The sequence below is a fragment of the Oncorhynchus masou genome, chromosome 28 (assembly GCF_036934945.1).
Source record: "Oncorhynchus masou masou isolate Uvic2021 chromosome 28, UVic_Omas_1.1, whole genome shotgun sequence".
Lineage (NCBI taxonomy): Eukaryota > Metazoa > Chordata > Actinopteri > Salmoniformes > Salmonidae > Oncorhynchus > Oncorhynchus masou.
The window spans coordinates 64,755,087-64,778,783 of record NC_088239.1 but is presented as its reverse complement, the minus strand read 5'-3'; the positions used below and the strand labels follow the sequence as shown (position 1 = coordinate 64,778,783).

Below are 23,697 nucleotides of genomic sequence, written 5' to 3'. Positions count from 1 at the left end.
TTTGACTGATGCTTAACAAGTTTTGAAACCACACACTGTCTCGATACACAATATCTTGTCATCAGGCATAACATACTATTGTCTCTCGCTCTGTCCTGCCAGATCTGCCAGAACCAGAAGGCTTGAAGTTTAAATCGGTGAGGGAGACCTCAGTAGAGGTGCTGTGGGATCAGCTGGACATTCCTTTTGATGCCTGGGAGCTCTACATCCGCAACACGGTCAGTCTGTCTATGTCTCTTTGCAATCTATCCACCTCTCTGCAAGTGATGTCTGCTGGGTCTTGCCTAGAATTCCACTAAACAGCAGGGACAAGATGACAGATTTTCACAAGCTGGCTTTGTTCTTTTAGTGAGGAGATCTTGAAATACTTGGCTATTTATCATGTCCAGCGAAGTAGAATAACTATCAGGGTTGGGGTCAGTTCAGTTTTCAATTAAGACAACTCAAAATAACAAGGTTAAAAATTAAACATACACAATAAACCACAAATTGCTATTACACTATTGAAGCGTGCTGTACTTTACACTTTAAAGAATGACGCTGATGTGAACCGGTACGTGGAAAATAACTGCATTGCCTCAGATCACAAATCTGGGGGCTTATTATTACTGGCACGTTTTCTGCTCAGCTGCTAATGGCAGAGGTCTGGGCAGCCATAACCCATAATACCCTTCATATTGTTCCCAAGTTCATTTTCACAAAGGGCTGCATCCTCGTTATAACAGCAGCCAGCAGCCAGGACGTGCTCAGCACTGTTTATTGCTAATCCCATTCTCCTCAGCGCTTGGGCTTTATTGCCCCATACATAAAATGTAAGGACCTGTAATCCATGATCAGCACTTCATCCCTATTACTATGGGCCAAATGGGCTTTGTTTGCAGCATTCTAATCTGAGGTCATCAAATACCTGCTAAAATAACCATGAGAAATCTTAATATTGTAGCAATTGTTATTGTTTAACTCAACATTAACTGTGTGAAATATTAATTTTGTTGATCCAAAGGACAAATTGGTGGCTTACCTCAGTTAGCCTGTTGGATATGTAAGTAGGCTATGTAGCATGTATGATTCCAGAAATTGTATATTAAAAACAGTATGTATTTGTCCTTTCAGAAAGAGGAGAGTGGGAAAACCCTTACCACCCTTCCATCCTCCCAGACCTTGTATGAGCAGACGGGGCTCGGTCCTGGTCAGGAGTACGAGGTTTCAGTGGGCGTCATCAAGAACAATACCAGGGGACCTCAGTCTACTAAAATCATCACTACCAGTAAGCTTATGTAATGTCAAATGCAGATCTGTATGTGCAAACTGGGAATCCAACTCTTCTGACATTGTCATGCCATACATGAATGAATCTAAACCAGGCTTCTCCCACTCATCCTGGCGACCATCCACATCCCATGGGGTGGATAAGGAAAATACCTACACCTCACAAATCACACAAGCAGACAGGGGAACAACTGAACAGACCAATTTAACTGTCAATCATGGCATGAGGATTAGATGGAAAAAGTGGCTAAACCCCCATTGTCGTTTCACACAGTCCAGTTTAACAGTCTTTTTTGCAAAAGTGAACAAAGCTGAGTCTCAGCCCAGCCTGCATATTACAATAGAGAGTATTTGTATCTTTCAAGGAGCCCTGCCGTAAGCTTCTACTGCCAACTGTTTAGTCCATACATTAAGGTCAAATGGGTTTCTAGCGTGAACTATGCTACCTTGTCTATGGAAAAGCCATTTCATTAAAAATTCCTTGTTGATGGAGCCTATAAATATCTTCTCCTGACTTGTGCATAATTTATTTATACAGGCTTAAGTTCAGCAAAGCTTTCAAGAATGAGGAATGAAGAAGTAGGTGATTTATACAGTGTGAACCTATGGCCTATTTCACCCGGTGAAGTCACCACAGCATGGAGTTGAGAAACTTCTCCTGTGAAAATAAACACAGGAACTTACGAGGTCCTGTCAGAACACAGATCAGTGAAATCTCATACCAAACAGTCAGAGTAACCAAACTGTTAATTACATTTGTTATGCCATAATTGTAACAGTGTTATGCAGGTCTTAAAATGTAGTTAAAGTAAAACCAATACTTGTGTCCTTGTGTCTGTAGCCCAAAGGGAGGACTTAAAACATGTGTGTGATCATTGTCCATAACAAACAGCACATACTTTCACCCTTTTAATTCCTTGTGATTTAATCCTTATTTTAGCAGGTAAATTGACTGAGAACACATTCTCATTTACAGCAACGACCTGAGGAATAGTTACAGGGGAGAGGAGGGGTGGTGAATGAGCCTGCAATAGTCATCCTTAATATATTGTATTCCTTGGGTCCCTTTCCCCCAGGGATTGATGGGCCCAGGCAGGTAGAGATGCGTGATGTGACAGACAGCTCAGGTTTGGTCACCTGGTTCCATCCCGTGGCTCAGGTGGATGGTGTCACCGTGTCCTATGGCCCCAGCTCCGACCCCACAGAGAGGACCAGCGTGGACCTGTCCACCTCAGACAAACAGTACAGCATTGACAGCCTCAGCCCAGACACTGAGTACCAGGTGTCCCTGGTCTCCAGGAGGGGAAACAGCACCAGCGATCCAGTCACTGAGATATTCACCACAGGTTGGGGCTTTATTTTGTCCACTTCTGATAAGTGCAAACTGTGTTTGAGCACACTACCATTTTACAGTACCAATTCTATTCCATGTCCAGTCCATTCTTTTAAGTGTACCTGATAACAGGTATACTTGGATTGATCAAGAGTTCACTGTCAACAGTCTTTATTATATTCCTTTCTTCTTCTTGCATTGTTACAGACCTGGACGCTCCTAAGGACCTGCAGCCACTGGGCCAGACAGACAACAGCGTCACACTGGAGTGGAGAAACAACCGGGCAGACGTTGACAGCTACAGGGTGAAGTACAGCCCTATCTCTGGGGGTTCCCATGGCGAAGAGGTGTTCCCCCGTGGGTCAGGAGGCAACACTCAGGCAACTATCACTGGTGAGGGTCAACCATGACCAAATCCCAACATGCATTTATATCAGTATAAGGTATAAGGGCTTTTTTCAAGATAGGATTCGCTATGACTTTGTTACTCTTGATGTCAATTCAATCAGGTACTCAAATCCTTCTCTGTTCTGCTCGATTGCAGGACTGAAGCTAATCAGGTACTCAATTCATCTCTGTTCTTCTCCATTACAGGATTGAAGCCGGGTACAGAGTATGGAATTGGTGTGACCGCCATGAAGAACGAGAGGGAGAGCCTGCCTGCCACCACAAATGCAGCAACCAGTGAGAGCATACGTTGACACGTTTTCATAGGATAGCCACTGTTCAACAGCAGTCCAAATATCCACCACCATAAGTGACCACAGACACTCTGCAGTCGTAGATATATATATATATATATATAAATAACTTTCAATGCAAAAGATTATTAGGGAACAATAAGTGCGTTATGAGGTTCTGATGTTTCTACGTGGTTTGGGAAACAATCTTCAAACCCCAGAACTATCATAGAACAGAATGAAATATGAAAGCACTATACTATCCATTGTTAAAACAGAAAAATTATGTTTGTACTTTCACTACCCTATGAATTGTACCTAAGGCTTGATAATCACTGATTGAAAGCTTTATACCACTTTCCTCCACAGACCTTGATGGGCCCAAGGACTTGGAAGTGAGCGAGTCCACAGAGACCAGCATGACGCTGGTGTGGAAGAGACCCCGAGCCAAGATCCCCGTCTACAGGCTGGTGTACATCTCCAAGGATGGCCGGAGGGAGGAGGTGGAGGTCCCTGGAACAGCCACCTCCTACAACCTAAACAACCTGACCCCCGGCATGATGTACACCATCACCCTGGTTGCTGAGAGGGGCTCAAAGAAGAGCACACCTGCCACCCTGTCCGCATCTACAGGTGAGGGTTGAAACAGAATCTTCACAACTGACTCCACCCTCGTATTGCAAGGCACAAATATGTGTGGTTGATCCTTTAAGAAAGTAGTTTCAGTTTTCCTCTCTGCAAATAGCAATTTTCCAGTATACAATAATATTTTGCCAATTTAAAGTCATAGATTTGGTTTCAGGTCTGGGTAAAAAACATAGTCTCTTGTGGGAAACATTCAGCAAGTGCTAAACGTATGGATCCTATTGTACTGCTAACAGTTTTGAATTGCATTTTATAATCCTAAGAGATAAAGACATCTGGAACAGCTTTACCAATCCAAACATATTTCACAACACAAGCTCTTGGGAGTGAAATCATTTCCTCATATACATACCAATACTTGACAGAAGAATGTGGAATTACTAAGGGCAAGGGTCCGGTAGTTGTAGGCTGTAACTTACTTTATTAGTGGGACAAAAATAGACAACACTGAGGCCAACAGTAACAGTGCAGAAAGACACACAATCTCTAAATGTCTTCCTTATCTGAATTTGTGCCTTTGTGTTTCTCTTGTAGCCTCTTTCACGTTTTACATAGCCAACCCTGCCCCTGAGCTTACCACTCCCATAGGCTCGGAGGACAATATCATTAGTTTTGTGTCGTTAGACCCCTCTGACCCAGACCTACAGATCTCAGGGATGGGGCTTGAGCTCGAGGATAAGCTGGGAGAGCTGACTGTCTCAGTTGTAACGTCCGAAGGATTTGAACTTTCGTGGGAACCAAAGGCACATGTTGTCTATGATAGTTATATTTTAGAATGTAGAGACACTCTGGGATTATGGGATGTAAAAGAGGTCCATCTCCATGGAGATGCCAAAGGTTCTAGATTTCAAGGCCTGAGGGAATCCACAGAATATCGAGTAAAGCTTTACGGAGTAAGCAATAGCCAAAGATCCTCTCCGCTTGAAGCAGTCACAGTTACAGGTATATGCTTTACTTTTGGGCTGCATGCCTTCAGTACAATATATATCCCTTTGTTGTTGAACATTGCTCATTTTAAGTCTACCTGGATAGCAAAGTCAGGATTTGAACAAAGGAGTTGAGAAATTCAAAACCAAACCTTTCACGTTTTGCATGATGGTATTGTGATTTTCAACTGCAGTGGGTCAGTACGCATGGCATGATAGAGGTTTGAGATAATACCATCTTTACAAAATGGCCATTTGGCTTCATCCCATCCAGTCACTTCTTGCATGCTGAGGACGGCAGTCCTAAAACGGAAAGTGTGGCTTTCAAACTATGAACAGGATCCATGCCTTCTCAATTCCAGAGAAATTCAGATGAAGGACATTACTAAAATTGGTTATAGCAAATATAGCAATGGATACTGGGACTGTAAATGCTGTCATTTGCAGGGCATAATTTGCGGCTTTCTCTCAGCAACAATACTATCTATTGGTTGTTTAAAAACACGTTGTGGAACCCCTCCCCCTCCTCCCCCAAATAGGTTTCTTATCAGAAAAGTTGATACCTTCTAGCTGAAGAGATAAAGCATTAAGAAAATCAGTGAATTCCATGGATGGCAATTCAGAGAGGTTACAATGTCTCCACTGTTTCCCTGCAGATCAGCATGACATCCAGAAAAGTCAATTAGACTACATTTGCACACCAATTTCCTCCTTCATTGGAGTTTTTAAAAGCACCCAATTTGTTCTCTGTATGTCTGTGCCAACAAACTCATCCACTTCACTGTCATTGCTTGCGATCCCATTCACATTGCATTTTCATTCTGAAATGTTTACAGTTGTGCTTGCAAAGGACAATGTTAAAATAGTATATTATGCATCTTGAAACAACAAGACATGAATCAACCTCTAAAGTGTTCCACCAGGGTTCTGTTCCAATATCCATGCTTGCATAGTACACTAGTGGTGACCTAATATGGATATTGGAACATAAACAAAGTTGTAGGATAACTTTGGCAGTGCATGGCTTCTTCATCCATTTGAAGTGTACTGGGTACTGTCACTACGGTGGACTATTCGGAACCTTCAAAAATTAATGGCCCTCATTCAAGGGCCATTAATGCATGAGCTGCTCAGTGTAAATGTACGTCTCCGATGCATGTGGAAGTTTATGGTCCCTGACAACAAGAAAACCTGCACAGCACCATAGAGAGAAATGGTGATGAATGCAGAATTATTCCTTCCTAACCTCAATGGGAGAAAGTTAGACAAAAGACAATATACCTTTTGTTACTGTAATCAATCATTATGCTTTTGTGGGTACTTATGTTAATCTTTTACTTTACCAATTATTTCTTCTAACCAGATCTTCTTCCCACAGGTTAACCACTCTTTTTGTTTTTTCTTCTGCTCCTTTAGAGGTTACAGGTTACACATTTAATCATTTTGAATGTACTTTCATTTAGCACCCAAGTCTACCTCTACTGATGTAGTCGCTCTGAGTGTCAAAAGTGCTCAGACGACACAGTCTCCTGACACAGGAGCTGTTCATCCATCAGTCCTTCCCCTGGCTCCTCTGATCACAGAGGGGCCTACATCTACATCTCTGTACCCCACGGGGGACATCCCCTCTGGGGCTGAATCTGAACCAGAGGCCTCCAGCCTGGAGACGCTAGGGGACCTCAATGTCACAGACGTGAGCCCCACTAGCGTGAGGCTAGCCTGGTCAGCCCCAGATGAAGCCTTTGATAGCTTTTTGGTGGAGGTGAATGCTCTGTCAGGGATGGCACAAGCTCATGTGACCACGGTACCAGGAAGTGCCAGGAAGACCCTTATAGAAGGCTTGTCCCCTGGGACACGTTATGAGGTTTCGTTGTATGGGAAGGTGGAGGGGGAGCAGTCTCTGCCTCTTCATGCTTTTGCCAATACAGGTACATGGAGCAGTGATTCTTTGCCATAGACACCCATAACCATCGGTCATCTTTCTCTCCATCCCTCTCTCCATCCTATCCTTATACATGTCATACATCGTCCCATTCATCCATCTGTCTTTGTATTTGTATGTGTGTTCTGTGTCATCATAACTGACTAAGAAAGTGCTGCTGAAACACATCACAGTTTAATCCCTGCAATACATTGTATAGTTGATGTGAAATATATGGACTATATAAAGCAGGGTTCCCTAATTTGCGGCCCGCGGGTGATTTTATTTGTTGTTGCATTTTATTTTTAATTGTCGGACATAAAAGACTGTAAAACCTCCAGCAAATCAACTCCAAGTGATTTAAATTTTGGAAATCTATTCCAAAGTATTCCCACACATAATAAAGAGATACATGTGATCATATACAAATGTAAGCAAGGTTTGAAATTTGTTTGGGCTTCTTGCGGTCAATTTGCAGTATACAAATTATTTGTAATTATGTTACGGCCCCCTAACCATCCGCTCAAGAAAGAAATCGACCCTTGGCTGAATCTAGTTGATGATCCCTGATTATGGGATATAAAACATAATATGATGTGAAATATCGATTCTTGATATATTTCATATAGTGTATATTTTATTGACTGTACTATGATCTGTTTGTCTGCTAGAGGAGCTGAGGCCTGTGGTGGCCAACCTCACAGTCTCTGACGTGACATGGGACAGCTTCAATGTGTACTGGACTCCCAAGGACGGGGAGTTTGAGAGCTTTGTCATTGAGGTGACAAACTTAGAGGGAGGTCCAGAGAGTGAGAACCTCACCCTGTCGGCTGATGCCTTCAACCTGGGCATTTCTGGCCTGAGTCCTAACACTTTGTATAGGATTGGCCTGTACGGGCTCCACCAGGGCTCCTTCCAGGAGCCGGTGTATACTGAAGCCACTACAGGTACCTATGAATGGAGGTGTCCCCCAAGGTTCTGTTCTTATCCCTCTCTTTACTTTTTCTTCACTGTGCCTTTTGAGCAATTTCTCTCTATTCCAGTTGGGATCTGTGGTGAACAGCATACACACACACCTGCCTGTTTCCATTCACATGCAAGCATCCACAGCACTGCACGTAGCAAGCAAGATCACTGACGTAACCCTTCAATGTAGCCTTTTTTACCAATGACAATGTTTCATTCTACCAACACCATGCCATGTGTCATTCTTACCCTCCAGCCACTGTGTCAGTCTTTCACCACAGGGCAGGGTGCTGGGCATCACCCACACAAACCCTTACCTTATAACTGAAACAAGCAAGCTGCCCGCAAGTGACCAACCTCACCCTGTCTCGCCCCCTCCTCACATTCCTGAGTGCATGAAGCCCTCCCCCTGCCATTACATGCATCGTGGTGAGTTTTGATGTGCTGCAATGATTGCAAAAGAAAACCAAACAACACCTCCCCCCCCATCCACATTAAACAGTGTCCATTCGCCATCATTCCATCAACCCCCCATCCTCACATACTGAGTAATTAACCTATAGCTTGTTTGCCTGTTGGAGTCATGCTTTAACTGAGTGGCCAGAACGACTGAGTGACATTAGAGGCCTATGTATTGGTTTCAGTACGAGAGAGACTGGAAATGTAGGCCTAATAGTATACAATGAACAATGGAGGCTGCTGAGGGGAGAACAGCTGGCTGGTAAAGGAGCAAATGAAATGGCATCAAACACCTGGAAACCATGTGTTTGATGTATTTGATACTGCTCCAGTCATTACCATGAGCCTGTTTCTCCCCAATTAAGGTGCCACCAACCTCCTGTGACAATGAATACTATGTACTGTGTGTGTGTTGTAACAACATTAACTCCTCTTTTAGATATTATATTTGTGAAACATTGTTTATTCCTACTATAGTGCAAAGAAAACGGCAACTTATTGTCCTACTCAATGTAATGTGTGTGCATGATTTGAACTTGTTTGTGAATGTCTCTTGCACATAAGTGTTTTCCTTTCCCTTGTCAACAAACTCTTCCAAAGGCATGGAGTGTTTTTAACATCATCACCCATCCATATTATTAACATCATTAGTGAATGGCTCTCCTGCTTCGGTTTGGCAATGTACTATCTCACCAACATGTCCACTGTCTTCACGCCCAGGGTTCTCCAACTCCTGTCCTGCAGAGCTACTGAGTATCCATGCTTTTGTTCCAGCCCAGCACTAACTACAGGCTACAATTGTTTACTATTTGAAACAGGTGAGTTAGTGCTGGGCTGGAACAAAACCTTACATTACACACCCAGTAGCTCTCCAGCACCCGAGTTGGAGACCCCAGCCTTAAGTGTAATTTTGACACTAAATTCCACCGTACACTTCTGTCAAAAAGCATACTTGTCAAGTCTAGCAAATCTGAAGCCACCTTTTATTTTCATGTTGACTTTCTTTCTCTCTCTGGCACTTTGGCTATCTGTCACTTTCCCTGTTTGTGTCTATGTCAGTGTCTTACTCTGTCTTGTCTGAACAAACACTGAACAAAACATGCACATCTATTTTTAGAATAAGAGCTAGTCCTGACCTGGCTTAAATTTGAATAATGATGATATCACTTACACTTTATATGGCACAAATGCTATTATTATTCATGTGACACATTATGATGAGTACTGATGTGTTACACTGCAATATATTTTTACGTTTCTTTAGTCTTCACCACATCCCCAAAAGCTTGCCGTTGTATTGTCAGAATTCAAATGTGCATGTCATTCATTTTTCATTATATTCAAAGACTATCGAGAATGGCAGGTGTGAGGTGAGTGCCATGTGAAATTGCACTTATTATTCTCATTTAACTTTGATAAACAAAATCATCTACAATCTATTATCATCCCCTTATATAGATAATTGAATATGTAGCAGCCAAACGAGTGATTTCATAGGCAATAGGCATATTGCTATTAACATTTTAGCTTATTTAAAAATCCAATAACTGTTTCTTCCTTTAGTGAGCGAGCCAGTGGTTGGCAATCTGTATGTATCTAATTTAACGTCAGAGAGTTTCTCCATCTCCTGGAATGGCACTGAGGGAGAGTTTGACGGTTATGTCCTGGAGATTATTGATTCAGATTGGCTGAAGGAGCCAAAGGAATATAACATATCCCAGAATGCAATGTCTCATGGCATCACAGGGCTAAGGCCCAACACTGACTATATAGCCTACCTCACTGGGATTGTCAAGGGATCACGAACCCATGCCGTCAGTATTATTGCATCAACAGGTATTTCTATTTTGTTTGTTTTGTTTATTTCTAAAGCCAGAACGAGCGCATGATCACTTTGCTCCATATTGAAGTTTGCAATGCTTTTCTGATCATTTTTCTTGAGCACACATACTTATTATATAAAATACACATTTTTAGTGACTACCCATTGACTTCATTATAATCTGGGTCACTTGAAGTTTTTGACACAGGATTAAATGGAAAACAGTTAATTGAGGGGACAAAAGGATAGTAACAGTGTGCCACCCTTAAAAAAATGAATGAATGCTGACTTTTCTCTCCTTTGTAGCTGCAGAGCCTGACTTGTCCAGGCTAGTTGTTTCTAACGTTACCTCAGACAGACTTTCACTGTCATGGAGGAGAGGGGAGAAGGCTTTTGATAACTTTATAGTAGAAGTCAGAGAGTCTGCTTTGCCCTCGCAGGCCATGGGCCGCACCCTGCCTGGAGCGGCTCGCGCCACAGTTATGACTGGCCTCAAAGGGAGTACAACCTACGACATCAAACTGTACGCTAGCTCCGCTGGACAGAATACACAGCCGCTATTCGCTGTAGTCACCACAGGTATTGCATCGCATGTATTTTTTCTCCATATGTTACATTATAACATATTATAATTCCGAATTCAAAAGCTATTACTCTTAACTAGCTCATGAGTAGTCAAACCCCGACTATGAAAATAATCAGAACTTTATAGTTTCAGCCATAGTACTAGACTGTCAAATAGATAACGTCCAAATTTTATATCACACTCCTCATCTCCCCTAATTCAAAATTACTGTTCTCTTTTGTCCAGAGGCTGTCCCACAGTTGGGCTCAATAGCTGTGTCCGAATCTAGCCCCGATAACTTCACCCTGTCCTGGGGCACAGTGGCTGGTCACTTTGATGGCTTTGTCATCCGGGTCGGTGACCCTGAACAGCTGTTTGATACACTGGAGTTCACGCCGTCTGGCGAGGTCCGTAACATTACAGTCACTGGCCTAGTGGACGCCACTGACTATGACATTGAACTGTACGGTATTTCTCATGGGCGCCGCACCCCTTCCGTTTTAGCCCATGCCGTCACAGGTACTATGTAATTTACTCAAATCTTACCACTTATGTTGAAACACTGACAGGGTGGAAATGTGTGTCCCAGTAGCCAAAGAATTACACATGACCTCTCCAGGGACCCACCCAGGTTTAAGCGGGACAAATTTGCAGGCTTTGAATAGTGTTCAAGTGAACATTACAAAGAGGCGTGATGGATACAGTATTCTTGGATGAGGATCTTTACTTTAGTGTTTCAACACCCCCTTTTATCTACATGACATGTCCACCGTTTTTAATTAGGAGTTTGTCACCCATTTATAAACATGATATCAATCTATTTAGGCTATGTGCATGACTAGATTCTCCTAATTGAATTGGGGCTCTACAAGTCATAGGGCCAACTGCACCGAAGACAGCAAGTACTTTTGCAATCATTGCCACATCAACTACCATATGTATTCTCACCACGTCTTACCCCTCCTCTACCCGACCCTAATCCCCCCTCACCCCAAAAAACTCCCGCTCCCTCCAGCATCATTACCCAAAGTGGAAAACTTGACCATTTCTGAGATCACCCCATTCGGCTTCCGCGTGTCCTGGAGGGCGCATCATCCTCAACAACAGGAAGGGGCTCCCTCTACTGGTGGCTTTGGCCACTTTCACATAGTGGTGTCAGACTCAGGCTGGCTACTGGAACCTCAGGAGTTCATTGTCCCTGGCAACCAGAGCTTCTTGGACATCTGGGGCCTGATCACTGGCATAGGCTATGAGGTCAGGCTGACTGGGGTATCCAGTACTGGGCTGGTCTCCCGCCCACTGACCACAGTGGCTGTGACAGGTACCACCCACAGAGGCGTCATGGCTGTTGAAAATGAGGGGGCATGAGCCCCCTACCAATTTGATCAATTTGTAGGATAAAAGGTATACAAGATATAGATGATTTTTCTCACAATTCATTGAAATACATTGAATTTGGTCATCAGTGCCCCCTCAAAAAATAAGGTGCATGATGCCTCTGGCCACACTACACACACCGTAGGCTGAAATTCTAAGATGCACACAAGTAACTTGGAGTTAGGATTCGGCCTTGTACAAAGAGGCTTCTCCATCACAGTGAGGTGTCACTTGGGACAGCTTGAGGGATTGGTCACTATTCAGTTGAAGTGAAAACACAGGTTTACTTTACTTACTCAAGGGGTGATTGAGTCCCAACTTGTACTTTTACTGTATCACAAAAAACTAGTAGGCCTTTCCACTGTAATCTTCTGAGAAAGGATGAAATATTAATGCCATCAATGCTTTACTTTGGTGGGGAAGCCTCAACACACAACCCTACTACCTCCTCCAACATCTCACTTACTTTTCCAGAGCAATCTGATTACTTCATATTTTATTCATCCTCTTCATATTTGAAGCATCATGGAGGTCTTGCCTGTGTTTTCAGTTTGAAGCTTAATTGTTACAGTGAAGAAGTGTGTGGTGCTCTGCTTTTTCCTCTCTCCAAAATATGAAAATATGTTTTCATATTTTAAACTGTGTTTTCCCCTCAGATTTCTCATAACAATGTGAACGTTACGGTGTAAAGGATGTCATTTTCAGTGGACACATATCACTGTCACTAAGAATTGTTTGAGGTAGGCTAAGCAAGCAATATCTAAGTTTCACCTGTAAATATTAGACTGATAAGGCGTTTAAAAAACAGTCTTTATTTCCAGTTGAAAATGTCTGAGGATGGTTATGGACCATTGATTGGATAGTAGGCCTAGCCTATAAGTAGGAAAACACAGACAAATCAACATGGCATTTTCAGCATGAAATGTCAGTTGACCTAACCACTCGTTTTCTTATTTACCTTATTTACCTGAATGCACTGAATGCAGGGCTGGCATTGAGGATGCATGCGGTGTGGATGGATTGTTTTGGCCAAATCCTTGGCTTGATGCAACAATCACGGAGAATAGTAATTGTGGATGATGACTTGCTAATTGACGTCAATAAATGTCTCCACAACCATGAACGTGTCTATTTCTCAATAAAATAACAAAGGAATGCAAAGCACCTTGACGATTTGAAAGCATGTCAGAGTGGTGGTAGCAAGTTCATGAGAATTTAACCAAAAACTAGGAGTCCTACTCTCTCACCTTTTCCATCTAGTCGCCGAAAGTTGCCGTCGTCAAATTTGTTTTCTAGTAATTGGGTTAATGTTTCTCGACAAATACGTCGAATTGAATTCTCTTTCCAACCAGAGGCTGAGCCAGAAGTGGAGCACATGTTTGTCTCGGACATCACTTCAGACAGTTTCCGCCTGGCCTGGACCGCAGATGAAGACATGTTTGATAGATTTGTGATCAAAATTAAGGACTCCACAAAGTTTGCGCATCCGCAAGAAGTCAACGTCCTTGGTGACGAGCGAACCAAGATTTTAACGGGACTCACCGGCGGCACCGAGTACGAAATCGAGCTGTACGGTGTCACTTTGGAACAGCGCTCCCAACCAATTACCGGTGTTGCTCGAACAGGTATTTAAATAAAGGACCTATTTTCTGACAATCTGAACTATCAGTAAATGCCAAAGCACAATGTGGTCTGCATCTCACATCTCTCGTCTGATTTCTCTGGAAACAGGTGCCTTGATTACAAGATGCAATACTGATCTTTGTTTTTACTGGTTTCCTTTTCCAAGGGGTATGCCTTCAGGGATATATCTAAATTGTCCCTGATAATTATTTTATGTATTAATAGTTCTAGGCCTGTGAGCATCAAGGGACCAAACAAGTGGCTCCTGAGGGGTGCAGCGGTCTAAGGCACTGCATCTCAATGCCTGAAGTGTCACTACAGACACCCTGGTTCTAATCCAGGCTGTATCACAACCGGCTGGGATTGGGAGTCCCATAGGGTGGCGCACAATTGGGCTAGCGTTGTCTGGGTTTGGCTGGTGTAGGCCGTCATTGTAAATAAGAATTTGTTCTTAACTGACTTGCCTAGTTAAATAAAGGTCACATTTAAAAAATTGGTTTTGCATGTCTCTTTTTCCCCATATGATGTCCTTTTCAGGAATATGGAGACACATGTTTTTGCATTAGATTGTGCTGCTTCTTATGCCTGGATTTAAATGCAGCTCAAAGTCCATGTGTTCTGATGCCCATTATAGACCAATTTTCATAGCCTATACATTTTACTGGCCACTAAACTGGTTAAATTGTGGTTACTTAACTGGTTAAATTGTGGTTACTAAACTGGTAAAAAAAAAATGTAGCATGTTTGACGAAAGTTTAATGGTTTGGTTCATGCATTGAAATGTGCTCCCTAAAGAGCACACTTTTTTTTAGCCTTTTGGGAAGTGTGATACTGATGCACCCCTGTTGATCTGTAGATTGCAGTGGGTTTCAATCTTACTCTGGCTGGGGTGATTGTGGTGGGCCTTTGTTGGTTTTCAGCAAATATGTTTTCTCACTGGAATTGTGTGTGTATTTGTGTGCCTTTCTGATTTGTCGGTGTGTATATTGACACACCATAGGGCAATAGGCCTATTCCGTTCAATAAACTGACGATTCCTGATCAAAAATCAAACTCAAACAGATCTAACTTTTCTCATTTTTTGCTTGCCTTTTTAACCCTGACCCCATCGCTGTGCCAGGCCTGGGCGCTCCAAGAGGCATCCGCTTCTCTGAAGTGACTGAGTCCTCGGCCATAGTACACTGGATCATGCCTCGTGCCAGAGTGGATAACTACCGCATCATCTATGTGCCTCTCCAAGGAGGTGAGTGAATAGCCTCATATCTTATAGTGGCAGTAAAGTCTACCCATTATAATAAGGATATTGGACTGCATTTATATAGTACTTTAGGCCGCAAAAGGGCTTCATGTGGAATGGGGGGAGGAATTTCCTCTCCTCCAGTATTTTTCAAATTGGACAAAGCACTCTCTCTAGTGGAATATAGAGTAATCACACAGTTTCTTCACACAATAATTTACACTAGTGTAGAACTGAATATCTGCAGCTGCTACCAAGGAAGGAACGGAAACCAGTTCCTTAAAGTGGATTTAGCAGTACGATTTAACAGCACCATTCAAAATGTATTTACTTCAGAATAGAAGAACGTAAAGTAGCATAAATGCAATATTTTCTCTCATCAACAGGCAGCCCAATGACAGTGCTAGCAGATGGGACTGAGACCCAGGCCATGTTGCCTAACATGTTGCCAGGAGTGACCTATCAGGTCACCATCTTTGCTGGGAAGGGCCTGGAGGAGAGTGACCCGGGGACAGAGAACATCACCACAGGTGTCCGACTACTCTTTAGCATACATTTACACATTTGACCTTTTACTAAATACATGAAATGATATAATATGTTTGCATTCAAGTCACAGTGCTATGAGGAGGATAGGCAGAAGTCTCTGTGTCATGCATATACATTATGAGCATTTCATAAATCATTAGCTTCACACATTCATACTCAACAGCACATATGGTACTCCTCTACTCTGTCCAACCCAGTCAATTATTCCAGGAAAAAGTATGACATCATTGCATTGGGTTGTTTGCAGGTCATAATATTGTCAGTACAGGTGTTTGTTTTCTGAAGCTGTTGTGGCTACAGGCCTATGTGTGTAACAAAGCTGTGTATTTTCCTCCTCCTTAGCTCTGGACAGGCCTCAAGCTCTTTCTGCTGTCAACGTCACTGACACGACCGCCCGGCTGCTATGGCAACCAGCTCAGGCCACTGTCGATGGCTACGTCATCACCTACAGCGCAGATTCAGGTTTGTGTGTGTTTCACAAGAGTCCCAAGGCACAGATTGCCAGGAGCTGACTTGTATTAATGTACATTATGTATTTGTCTCAATGGTATCCCTCATCAGTACATTTACATTACATTTAAGTCATTTGGCATCGACTTCAAATTGGTCATTATGACATCCATTGTAGATAACTAGACACAATATAGATAACCAACACCATAGACAGCAGATATCACAATGGACCGCTGGTGACAATGCAGATAACTAACACTATGGACACAATGCAGATAACTAACACTATAGACACAATGCAGATAACCAACACCGTGGACACAATGTAGATAACACTAAAGACACAATGTAGATAACTAACACCATAGACACGATCACAATGTAGATAACTAACACTGCAGATAACTAACACTATGGACACAATGTAGATAACACTATAGACACAATGTAGATAACCATTATGGACACAGATAACTAACACTATAGATGTAGATAACTAACACTATAGACACAATGTAGATAACTAACACTATGGACACAATGTAGATAACTAACACTATGGACACAATGTAGATAACTAACACCATGATAACCAACACCATGGACACAATGCAGATAACAACACTATGGACACAATGTAGATTGTAGATGTGGACACAATGTTGGGACAAGAGCGTCTGCCAAACGACCCAAATGCAATGCAATGACCATGGTGCATATTTACTTTACATTTAAGTAATTTAGCAGACGCTCCTATCCAGAGCGACCCACAAATGGTCCAGTGGAACAGCCACTTTACAATAGTGCATCCACATCCTAGGTATTCAAGAGGTGGGGTTTCTACATCAGTAGCCATCAGTAGCCATCAGTAGCCAAAGAGACACAGTACAATAGGACTGTTGGTGGTGGTAACCGGGTGGTGATATTGTCTCTTTCCTCTGCTGTCTGCAGTGTCCCCAGTGATGGAGCACGTTTCTGGGAACACGGTGGAGTTTGAGATGGGCTCCCTGGTCCCTGCCACACACTACACAATAGGGGTGTACGCCATGAGGGAGGCACAGAAGAGTGGCACCATCACCACTGAATTCACAACGGGTAGCTCTCCAATCAGATGCTTCATATAGGAGCATTGGGTCTGATTTTCAAACAACAATCAAACTGTGTAATACTTTATTGTTCATAAATTCAATGAAGTGCAGTATTGTATTGTCCATGAATTCAATATTAAGACATCTGTGATATCATTATTATTATTTATTTTTTTGTTTTTTTGTTGTTGAATTTTACCCTTTTTTCTCCCCAATTTCGTGGTACGGGTTCGGGAGAGACGAAGGTTGAAAGACATGCGTCCTCCGATACACAACCCAACCAAGCCGCACTGCTTCTTAACACAGCGCGCATCCAATTTCGGAAGCCAGCCGCACCAATGTGTCGGAGGAAACACAGTGCACCTGGCAACCTTGGTTAGCTTGCACTGCACCCGGCCCGCCACAGGAGTCGCTGGTGCGCGATGAGTCAAGGATATCCCTACCGGCCAACCCCACGGACCTCCCGGTTGCGGCCGGTTGCGACAGAGCACGAAACCAGAGTCTCTGGTGGCACAGCTGGCGCTGCAGTACAGCGCCCTTAACCACTGCGCCACCCGGGAGGACCTGTGATATCATTATTTAACACGTTTAACATGTGATCCTTCCACTTTCCTGTTTGTGTCTGTAGATGTGGATTCTCCTCGTGACCTGGCGGCCACTAATGTCCAGACAGACGGTGCCACTCTCACCTGGAAGCCTCCGCGTGCCGCCATCACCGGATACATCCTCACCTTCACCTCACCCGACGGCACAGTCCGGGTACGGTTTTATGAGTCCGCACACTGGCCCCCACTATCAATCATCAATGGCTATTTTACAGCTACATTTCCCAAAGTTCTTTACATTATGAATAAAGATTGATTTGATTTGAATACAGGAAGTTGTCCTGAGCCCTACAGCCACATCGTACAGCATGAGTGAGCTGAGTGGATCTTCAGAGTACAGCGTCAGGCTACAGGCCATCGCTGGAGCCCAGCGGAGCCGCCACGTCACCAATGTCTTCACCACCAGTAAGTAGACTGCTACACACACCACCTCCTTCCCCTCACAGCTTTACAATGGGCAGATCTCAAGTGATGCTCTATTTCCTATGTAGTGCACTGTTCTTGATGTGTGTGTGTGTGTTTTTTTTAGTTTTTTTTTTTTTAGCTTTATTTTCCTAGGCAAGTCAGTTAAGAACAAATTCTTATTTTCAATGACGGCCTAGGAACAGTGGGTTAACTGCCTGTTCAGGGGCAGAACGACAGATTGTGTACCTTGTCAGCTCGGGGATTTGAACTTGCAACCTTTCGGTTACTAGTCCAATGCTCTAACCACTAGGCTACACTGCCGCCGTGTGTGTGTGCGTGTGTGTGTGCGTGTGTGTGTGCGTGTGTGTGTGCGTGTGTGTGTGCGTGTGTAGTTGGAGGATTATACAGATACCCTAAGGACTGCTCGCAGGCTCTGCTGAATGGAGACACGATCTCTGGCACCTACAACATCTACCTGGGAGGGGACGAGAGCCAGCCCATCCAGGTCTACTGTGACATGACCACGGACGGAGGAGGATGGATGGTGAAGAACACACACACACACACACACAAAGTCTAAACTCCAGATTGGATTGACCTTTACACGTTTGTGATAACACTAAAGCCAAACCACTGACATCAGGGCTTGTATATGACAGGTTCTGTCAACTCTCTTTACAGGTGTTCCTGAGGCGCCAGAATGGAAATCTGGAGTTCTTCAGGAACTGGAAGAATTACACCGGTGGCTTTGGGGACATGAATGATGAATTCTGGTTTGGTGAGTCCACATCTCTCCACCCTTCCTTTATTTGTATTTTATTTTCTCCCTTTATTCAGTATTTGTGGCCAATGCGGAAGTCAAACCACAATCATGGGGTTGCATCACCATGCTCCAACCAATTGAGCCATAGGAAACAGGAATGGCACTGTGATGTCATTTCCTGTCGTTTCAGGTCTGGCCAACCTCCACAAGATGACGGCATCAGGCCAGTACGAGCTGCGTGTGGACCTGAGGGACAACGGGAAGTCGGCCTATGCTCAGTATGACAAGTTCACCATCGCAGAGCCACGTAGCCGCTACAAGATATACTTAGGAAGATATAGCGGCACAGCAGGTAAGGACAATTATATAATAATAGCTGTGTTTATTAGTGCTCCTGCATAGAAAATCTAGTCAGATCTAGCTTGATTAAAATTCCATTGAAATATACCAATACACTTTACAGTAAAAAAAAGTTACAATAAAAGACACAATATAACTGTGATTGAACTATCCATATTTCTTCTCACCAGTCAATGTGTTTTTCTTGTTTCCTAGGTGACTCTATGACCTACCACCATGGTCGGCCCTTCTCCACGTACGACAATGACAACGACATTGCAGTAACCAACTGTGCACTGTCCTATAAGGGTGCCTTCTGGTACAAGAACTGCCATCGTGTCAACCTCATGGGAAAATATGGTGACAATAGTCACAGCAAGGTACAGAAAGTGTGGCCTACAATGTATTGACTTCCTTTCTGCTATCACAAAGTGTGTGTGTGTGTGTATGTGTGTGTTTGTACGTGTGCGTATATTATATTCTTGTCAGAGTATGAAACAAGATGATTACATTTATTATTTATTACACATACACACATATTTTGAAATACTGCGGTGTGTAAAATGTAAACATGTAAAAAAAATCATACTTTTTTTCAGGGTATCAACTGGTTCCATTGGAAGGGACACGAGCATTCAATCCAGTTCGTCGAGATGAAGATTAGACCCGTCAACTTCAGAAACGTTGAAAGCCGACGGAAAAGATCATAGACTTAATACCTGTACATGGTTATATTGTGAAGATATGTGGTGGAGGGTTTGGAATGGTCAGAATGGGCACTTTTGTGTGGTTGATTTGTTTTATTGTTTGCGTTCATTGGAGAATGCTCAAGCCAAATATGGCTCCTTATATTATGTCCAAAGATATTTGAATATGCCAATTAAGAATAAGGCAGTTTGATTATGAAATGTGAAACAATGAATGGAGATTTCGGTTCCACTTATTTTTATGGTGAGGGTAAAAAGAGTCCTACTGTAAGTTTCACTTTCGCTCTTATGTTCTATTCTCCCACACTGTTACGTTCTCTTTCTGGCAGTTGATAAAAAAAACTGTAGGAGCACCGTTAAGCTTTTCAACTAGGCACATGGAAATAATAACGTGTCTTTATGCCACATCCCTCAGTCTCCCCAGACATTGAGGGATGGGGAAATAAAGCTATCGAGGTTAAAGGAAAATTCCACTCAAAAACGATATTTTTGTCCACTGTTGATACAGTCCAACAATGTTTTGCATGTCAGCAGATACGTTTTCAAGATACTGGACTTTCAAGAAGCAAAGTGTCACTTGCCACATCAGCATAATGATGTAAAACGCATCATATGATGCAAAACACATCATTATGATGATGTGACAAATGACACTTTGCCTCTTGAAAGTCCAATGTCTTGGAACCTTGCCTGCTGACCTGCAAAACATTTTGGGACATTCATTTATTCAATGAATGAAAAAAATACAAAAAAATAGTTTCCTTGTACAGACCTGAGGGCAGGACTGACTAAACTGGGTATCATTTGTTTCATATTGAGTGATTGATATTTCAAATATCATTTTATATTATTTAAATCTATTGGAATTCATTAACAGTATGTCCACAAATACATCATTGAATACCGGTTTAAATTTTGTCTGACATTTTTTTCAACTGAATAAAAAACAGATGTCTATATGAAACCCTCAATACAATAAAATATACTTTGTTAAAAGGTGTCAGCATTTTTCTTGCTGCCAATGTCAAACATACCTGTTTCTTTACTTAAAAGTTTCCCTTCAACAGCAGATGGCAGTGTTGAGTGTTCATGTGTTCATGCCTTAACCCTGAGAAAAGTACTCATCAGTATGCATCACACAGATTGAGAGCATATTAACCTCACTAGGGTACGTGGGACACTAGCGTCCCACCTGGCCAACATCCAGTGAAATAGGAGAGCGCCAAATTCAAAAACAGAAATACTCATTATAAAATAAGCCTAAAATGGCAAAAGTATTCAACAAACAATAATACACATCAACTTAATAGACTACTTCTGTAAAAGTGTCTCTTTAATGTTGTCTTTTTGTAATCTAGGGTAAACAATAAAAAAGTAAGCTCAAATCAAAAGGATTAAATATGCTGTGGTGTCATGTACCTACAGAGTGATAATATCAAAGATTGATATTTTGGTAAGGGGGACATGTGAAAGCAGTGAAGAATGTAGAGCAGCAGATAGATAGCAGATAGATAGCTAGGGGAGCCAGCCTGGTCTGGGATCATGTGGATCTACAGGTCAAGTCAGAAGAATCACTCATGTATCCCTATCTCCTCATGTTAAAGGCTTAAAGGCCCATGACTTCATTTGAAAAACCACATAACGTCAACTTTCATGTTGACCCATACAGAATAGAAATAATACATCTGACGCAGGTATCAATTTATGACAGTAATGTAGGTGAAGAAAAACATGGTGTGAAATAGCTGCAAAGACTATAAGGCTGTGTTTACTGAGAAGTCCCTGGTTGATATTGTGAGCATTCATCATATACCATGTACATGTAGCACACAAACTAACATCCAGCACACATGCAAGCATTCCCTTTCGGTAATGCCATGATTGGATGATAATATTACTAAACAGTAACACAGAACAATAATATTTCATAACTAGGCCTGAATGAAATCAGCTTTTTGATCAAGTTTATTTGTCTGCCTTTTTAATCCATTACATTAAATGTACTGTGTTGCAGTGTTTTGATTGATGATTTCAAATCCTACTTGAGGGGTTTAAGGAAATTCTTATTTAATCTGTCTGTATTCATAACATATGAACTTGGGTTGCAGGAGATTTCCACTGGGACATCTTATAGAGACTTTACCTGATTGCATGTACTGAATGCATTATTGTCCATTTAATTTATAGGGCAATGCATAGTTACCTCCCACCCCATCGGCAAATACACATTAGAATAGAACATATTATTACGCAACATAATGAACAGACATGAACAGTTAGACACATACAGTATATCATACATTGTCACACACATAATGAAATAGAACATCTCTATGGTCACAGATAAATAGGGTCAACAAGTTCAGTAGACCAAATACCGACATGTTAGTTGACAAATTAATGGATATTTAATGGATAATGTACTGTATGTCAATAATTCTACAGCTGGATATGAGCTTTCATCACATCCTATTTTTGGTCCAGATTCTGGGTACTGGTGGATGCCATTCATTCCTCGGAAGGTCAGTTCTTTGCCAAGGACATTTCAATTCTCTCACACTAGACAAGTTCCAACAGCTTCCTTTGTCTCTGTGGTGGAATTTGACTGAGAGCAGCTGGGTTCATGTCGACAAGTGTTGAGTATATAATAATAATAATTTGAAGAGGCGACTCTGGAATGCTGGCCTTCTAGGCAGAGTTGCAAAGAAAAATCCATATCTCAGACTGGCCAATAATAATAAAAATATTAAGATGGGCAAAAGAACACAGACACTGGACAGATGAACTCTGCCTAGAAGGCCAGCATCCCGGAGTCGCCTCTTCACTGTTGACATTGAGACTGGTGCTTTACGGGTACTATTTAAAGAAGCTGCCAGTTGAAGACTTGAGAGGCATCTGTTTCTCAAACTAGACACTCTAATGTACTTGTCCTTTTGCTCAGTTGTGCACCGTATCCTTTCACTCCTTTTTCTATTCTGGTTAGGGCCAGTTTGCGCTGTTCTGTGAAGGGAGTAGTAAACAGCGTTGTACAAGATCTTCAGTTTCTTGGCAGTTCCTAGCTTGGAATGTCCTTCATTTCTCTGAACAAGAATAGACATGAGTTTCAGAAGAAAGTTCTTTGTTTCTGGCCATTTTGAGCCTGTAATCAAACCCACAACTGCTGATGCTCCAGATACTCAATTAGTCTAAAGAAAGACAGTTTTATTGATTCTTTAAGCAGAACAACAATTTTCAGCTATGCTAACATAATTGCAAAAGGGTCAATGATCAATTAGGCTTTGCGTGTACTGGAGTGATGGTTGCTGATAATGGGCCTCTGTATGCCTATGTTGATATTCCATAAGAAATCAGCCGTTTCCAGCTACAATAGTAATTTACAACATTAACAATGTCTACACTGTATTTCTGATCAATTTTGATGTTATTTTAATGGACAAAAAAATAGCTTTTCTTTCAAAAACAAGGACTAAGCGACCCTAAACTTTTGAACAGTAGTGCATATCAATATATATGCATATATCTTTTATTTTATTTTTTTATTTCACCTTTATTTAACCAGGTAGGCTAGTTGAGAACAAGTTCTCATTTACAACTGCGACCTGGCCAAGATAAAGCAAAACAGTGCAACATAAACAACAACACAGAGTTACACTTGGAATAAACAAACATACAGTCAATAATAAAATAGAAAAAGTCTATATACAGTGTGTGCAAATGAGGTAGGATAAGGGAGGTAAGGTAATAAATAGGCCATAATTACAATATAGCAAGTAAACACTGGAGTGATAGATGTGCAGAAGATGAGTGTGCAAGTAGGATACTGAGGTGCAAAGGAGCAAAATAAAATAAACAGTATGGTGATGATGGAGTTGGATGGGCTATTTACAGATGGGCTATGTACAGGTGCAGTGATCTGTGAGCTGCTCTGACAGCTGGTGCTTAAAGTTAGTGAGGGAGATATGAGT

The 23,697-nt window shown here is 42.1% G+C and overlaps 1 protein-coding gene across 4 annotated transcripts in view; it reads left to right on the top strand.

Moving 5' to 3' along the window:
* The window catches only part of tnca (tenascin Ca), a 53,452-nt gene extending 32,724 nt beyond the window's left edge, over positions 1-20,728 (top strand). Inside the window, exons 5-29 of one of the 4 annotated variants that reach the window (XM_064942931.1) lie at positions 103-218; positions 1,114-1,267; positions 2,346-2,615; positions 2,810-2,995; positions 3,197-3,286; positions 3,652-3,915; positions 4,462-4,869; positions 6,317-6,781; positions 7,446-7,721; positions 9,763-10,035; positions 10,328-10,600; positions 10,833-11,105; positions 11,602-11,907; positions 13,316-13,588; positions 14,707-14,829; positions 15,210-15,353; positions 15,715-15,834; positions 16,777-16,920; positions 17,542-17,672; positions 17,791-17,923; positions 18,316-18,467; positions 18,605-18,701; positions 18,877-19,038; positions 19,242-19,405; positions 19,625-20,728. In XM_064942931.1, the coding sequence (XP_064799003.1) occupies positions 103-218; positions 1,114-1,267; positions 2,346-2,615; positions 2,810-2,995; positions 3,197-3,286; positions 3,652-3,915; positions 4,462-4,869; positions 6,317-6,781; positions 7,446-7,721; positions 9,763-10,035; positions 10,328-10,600; positions 10,833-11,105; positions 11,602-11,907; positions 13,316-13,588; positions 14,707-14,829; positions 15,210-15,353; positions 15,715-15,834; positions 16,777-16,920; positions 17,542-17,672; positions 17,791-17,923; positions 18,316-18,467; positions 18,605-18,701; positions 18,877-19,038; positions 19,242-19,405; positions 19,625-19,735 (5,108 nt within the window). In that variant the 3' untranslated portion in view covers positions 19,736-20,728. The remainder of the gene's footprint in view (positions 1-102; positions 219-1,113; positions 1,268-2,345; positions 2,616-2,809; positions 2,996-3,196; positions 3,287-3,651; positions 3,916-4,461; positions 4,870-6,316; positions 6,782-7,445; positions 7,722-9,762; positions 10,036-10,327; positions 10,601-10,832; positions 11,106-11,601; positions 11,908-13,315; positions 13,589-14,706; positions 14,830-15,209; positions 15,354-15,714; positions 15,835-16,776; positions 16,921-17,541; positions 17,673-17,790; positions 17,924-18,315; positions 18,468-18,604; positions 18,702-18,876; positions 19,039-19,241; positions 19,406-19,624) is intronic. The other 3 variants (XM_064942932.1, XM_064942933.1, XM_064942934.1) reach the window with 3 other exon arrangements.
* The last annotated feature ends 2,969 nt before the right edge of the window (positions 20,729-23,697 follow it).